At 43.0% G+C, this 4,419-nt stretch overlaps 1 protein-coding gene across 1 annotated transcript; it reads right to left on the bottom strand.

Moving 5' to 3' along the window:
• Positions 1–3,471: 3,471 nt before the first annotated feature.
• On the bottom strand, positions 3,472–3,846 carry LOC123829950 (sperm acrosome membrane-associated protein 4-like). Its single transcript, XM_045855862.1, has one exon. The coding sequence runs from the start codon at positions 3,844–3,846 to the stop codon at positions 3,472–3,474; it is 375 nt and encodes a 124-aa protein (XP_045711818.1).
• Positions 3,847–4,419: the final 573 nt, after the last annotated feature.

Below are 4,419 nucleotides of genomic sequence, written 5' to 3'. Positions count from 1 at the left end.
ACAGGTAGAATTGTACATAGAGAGAAAGGAGGAAGAGAAGGGAGGGTACTGCTAGAGGGTGGCACAGCATAATCAAAGGCCCGGAGGCAGGAAAAGCCCTGGGATGGAGTAAGGCCACTACATAACAGAATTTATGTTGTTTAAGGTTTTAGATTTCATACTTAGATATCCATGATCCAAAATAAAGAAAAACAGAAACAGGCAAAACCACAGCCTGGATATTGAACAGGCTCTAGTAGATGTGACCTTCTTGTGTATTTTGCTGTTACACTGAGCACCAGATGGGGAAACCCTCAGTCACATATGCCTCTGGTGACAATATCTGAATAACTTGTGCTTCAGTGGCCAGGACCCAGAAATCATCTTTGGGTCATAGACCCTAAAACTCTTAGGTTCCCTAAACTGATGCCTCTTGGGAGCTACTTACCAGGTAAGGAGTGGGCATCTTTTTTCTTTTTCTAAAGCCTCATTGTAGGTGAGAAATACATTCTTTTTTTAATTTTTAGAGAGAAGGGAAGGGAAAGAGAAAGAGAGGGAGGGAAGCATAGATGTGTGAGAACATTCTCCTCGGTAACCACGACAATGCTGAATAGAATCCATTTTTACCGCTTTAACTACTGTCTAGCTCTGTTTTTTCTTTGAGCATACCAAACAGCTGCGTGACTTGGAGGAGGTCAATTCAGCTTTTGGGGGCTCAGGCTCATCATCTGTAAAATGAGGAGGGGTGTAGCTTTCAACCCTGGCAGCACTTTAGATCCCTAGGAAAGTTTAAAAGAGCACTTTGGGATCCCACTAACTCAGGCCCCACCAAAATTAATTCCTTCACAATCTCTGAGGGTGGGAGCTGAAGGATCAGTGCTAAAACCAAAACAAAACAATGATAACAGTGAATTTTAATGGGGAGCTATGATTTTTAATGCTCTTAAAGCCCCTACTAGCTTTATGGTTCAACAACTGCATAGGATAGCTGTAATAATAGTATTAGAGAGCTATATTCTTATTGGTGAACATCCAGTGAATATGCATTACACATCACTCTGCTAAACAGTTTGCATGCATTATCCCATGTCTCACATTAGCCCAATGAGAAAGGTACTAGTCTTACCTCATTGTACAGATGAGGAAACTGAGTCCTAGAGAGGTTCCGGTTATTTCTTGCACGATTACATTGCCTGAAAATGAAGGTGTTAGAGCCAAATCTGGAAGTCACTGGACTCGATATCTTTGACGCTTTGACCAAAACTAAATGAAAATCACAAAATAATGCCACAGAAGACCAAGGTGAGACTGTATATTTCGTAGTGGTGGGGGCATGAGTGGTGAGGGAAGTGGTAAGTGAGGTTGGAAGGGTATGTGAAAGCCAGTCTTGTTCCCCAGACTCATAGGCTTGTTCCCATTTACAAGGCACTCAATATTTTGAGTGCCTTGTAAATGGAGCCATTACTTTGTTCTTGAAGACGTGTCCTTCGAGTGGTAGGTTCCTGCTGTTCCATATTTTGTTACTTAAAAGAACAGGCAAAAGACTCAATATGGAATATGAGATAGATGGCCTCTGCTAAGGGACATTTCTACTTATGAAGCGGGCTTTCCAATTTCCACAGCTCTGATGTGCTTATAATTCACACTTGCTCCTCTTGGCTTGGCTTTCCAGTCATTTCCCAGCGCCTGCATATTTAAAACAGGTCCTATCAGGGGAAAATTACAGGTAAAAGAACTCCACTGCCTGGTGATCTGATGGTCATTAAAACATGGTCATGACCAAATCTCTTAATGCACAGAGCTCTTTGGTTGGCTTATGAACACACTTTTGAGAGGATTAACTGCAAAGCATGTTTAATGCAGGGCAAATCACTCATCTCAAGCACCACAAATGGGATGCAAGTTTTACATTCTGGAAAGCTTTAATTGGAGGGGAGGAAATGCCTATCATATTATGCCATACAGGTTGTTTATTGTCATTCAGCATCAGAAATGCCACAGTGCATACATTTGGGCATTTAGTTCTTGTTTAGCAGATTTCTGAAGAAATACAGTGGTGAGGAGAAAACACTGTAAAGTTAGCTGTCAAGTCCATGTGTTTAGTTCAACGTAAATATGTATATACTGTATCATTAAAAGCTGAGCAATGCTCTCCACAGGAAGAGGCATTTTCTGTTATTTTGTAGCTTTGGTTATCTGTTATCCAGAGTTTACTTTTTCAATCTTAACATAGTTTCCTGAAATTTTCAGGATTTTATGATCAGCTTGCTTGCATTCATTTATTCATTCATGTATCCATTATTGTTAATACAATAGACCCAAAATGGAGTTGCTTATGCTAAGCCCCATGTCACCAAACCAAGACTTAATTATAGTTTCAGCTCTCCCAGAAATGGAATCTTACACCAGTCAATCAGGAGTCACCTTGTGAGCACTATTTAGGTCATCTGCCTGATAGACCTCTGTCATCCCCTAAAGGAAGGTGACCTTGCAGAAACCAACAAGGTTTTTTGTCTACTATAACATTTTTATTTCTGCTTCCTTCTGTCTATAGAACTATTTTATTTTGGACAGCTCCTTGGAGCCCTTTTCTTTCAGCTAGACTGAATCTACCCAATTCAAATTGATTTTTGCTCAAACTCTTAAACCTTTTAATATTGCCTCACTTTACCTTTCAACAATTCACTTATTGTTCCATTTTATTATTTTATTTCATTAATTATTTTATTTTAATTTATGTATTTTATTATTTATTTTATATTATTTTATATATTTTATTTTAAATTTTATTTTATATTCTATATTTTATTTTTAATATTTTCTTTTTATTTTATTTTATATTATTTTAATTTAATTTAATTTAATTTAATTTAATTTTATTTTATTTTATTATTGTTCAGTTACAGTTGTCCTGCCTTTTTCCCCATTGCTCACCCCATCCCCCTACTCCAACAGCCAACCCCCTGTTATTCATGCCCATGAATCCTTGTGTTCCTTTGCTTGCCTCTTCCCCTTCTTTCTCCCATCCCCCCCACCCCCAGCCCCCCACCCCCAGTTACTTTCAGTTTGTTTCTCATTTTCAAGTCTCTGGTTCTATTTTGCTCATTTGTTTGTTTTGTTGATTAGATTCCATTTATAGGTGAGATTATATGGTATTTGATCCCTCTTTTTAAATAAATATCAGCTAGCATTTATTAATTTTATTATTTTTTTACCATATTTCATCAATTCTAAGGTAACACCAATGAAAGGAAGTGTCCTGATCAAAATGTGAAAAGATGCAGTCCTAGGACCAATGAAATACAGTGGTACAGTGAAACCCACAAGGCATAGTCCCCACTGGTAAGCCCTGCAATGAATGAAGCCAGAACCACAAGGAGTTGTCTAGGGCCTCTGGCCATTTAATGGGGGAAGGGGGAGCGGGGAGGAAGCAGGGGGCAAAAGAAGTAGTGGAACCTTGAGACCAGTCCTAGGCCCTGCCCTCCATGCTGGTCAGAGCCAACGGAGCAGCAGCACGCTCAGCGCCAGGCCGGTAGGGGTCTCCGCCATCCGGCTGTCTGCGGGGTCCAGGGCCCTGTTACACAGTTGTCCAGAGCAGCAGGTGGAAATGAGGCTGTAGGTGACGCCCTGGTAGGTGACAGGCTCCTCGCGGCCACAGGAACTGGATCTCACGCAGCCTTTGTTGGTGATGGAGCCGAGGCCGGGAGCAGTCCCCTGGCCAGTGAAGCAGTCCTCGTCATCGCCACAGCTCATGAGGATCCCGGGGCAGTTCAGGGAGTCAGTCAGTTCACAGAACAGGCAGCTTTTGGTGCCTGTCGTGCCGGAAGGCAGAGCCATCACCAGAAACAGCAGCCAGCCGAGGGCCATGGTGGCTGTCGACAGTGACAGTGCCCAAGCTAGGTCTCCCGGAACTGCTTAATGACCCTCCTAACACCCACAAAACTTTTGCCCCTGGTTCTGGCCTCCCACAGTCAGTACTTGGAATGTCCTTGGTTACCAACAATCCGCGTCCCTCTCAGGAGCTTTGTTGTGACCACGGCTCTCGAGTCTCTGGGTCTCAGCAGCTTCCCTGGGACAGAGAGGAGCCAGCGGCTGTGGCTCGGTGAGAGTCTTTGTGGAGTAGAATGCGGTGACCTCACAGACCCCTCACGGTTACTATTGACAACTCTGGCGGTGATGTCATAGGTGGGGGAGGGGTATCAGAATCTGAGGAGTAGGCTTGCCTGTTGACCTGCCAGGGAGTGAAGACAGTGCCCCCCCGCCCCACCAAGGTAAGAACACTTGGGCCCAACACTTGCCATCCTACCCACTAAATTGTCCACTCTGCTGGGTGCTGGATACTGGATGCTAGATGCTGTGCCTACCAAGTGCCCATGGTGAGAAGAGAAAGTGACATGACCCCAGATTTATTTGATTCCAGAGAGGTCAATTATTGAGTAC

The sequence above is a fragment of the Phyllostomus hastatus genome, unplaced genomic scaffold (genome assembly GCF_019186645.2).
Source record: "Phyllostomus hastatus isolate PE091 unplaced genomic scaffold, TTU_PhHast_1.1 phas_scaffold_12, whole genome shotgun sequence".
NCBI classification, from domain to species: domain Eukaryota; kingdom Metazoa; phylum Chordata; class Mammalia; order Chiroptera; family Phyllostomidae; genus Phyllostomus; species Phyllostomus hastatus.
This window is presented reverse-complemented; position numbering and strand designations above follow the sequence as displayed.

What these genes read in the sequence shown, in the direction of transcription:
- LOC123829950 (XM_045855862.1), bottom strand. Translation starts at nt 3,846, where the DNA reads ATGGCCCTCGGCTGGCTGCTGTTTCTGGTGATGGCTCTGCCTTCCGGC.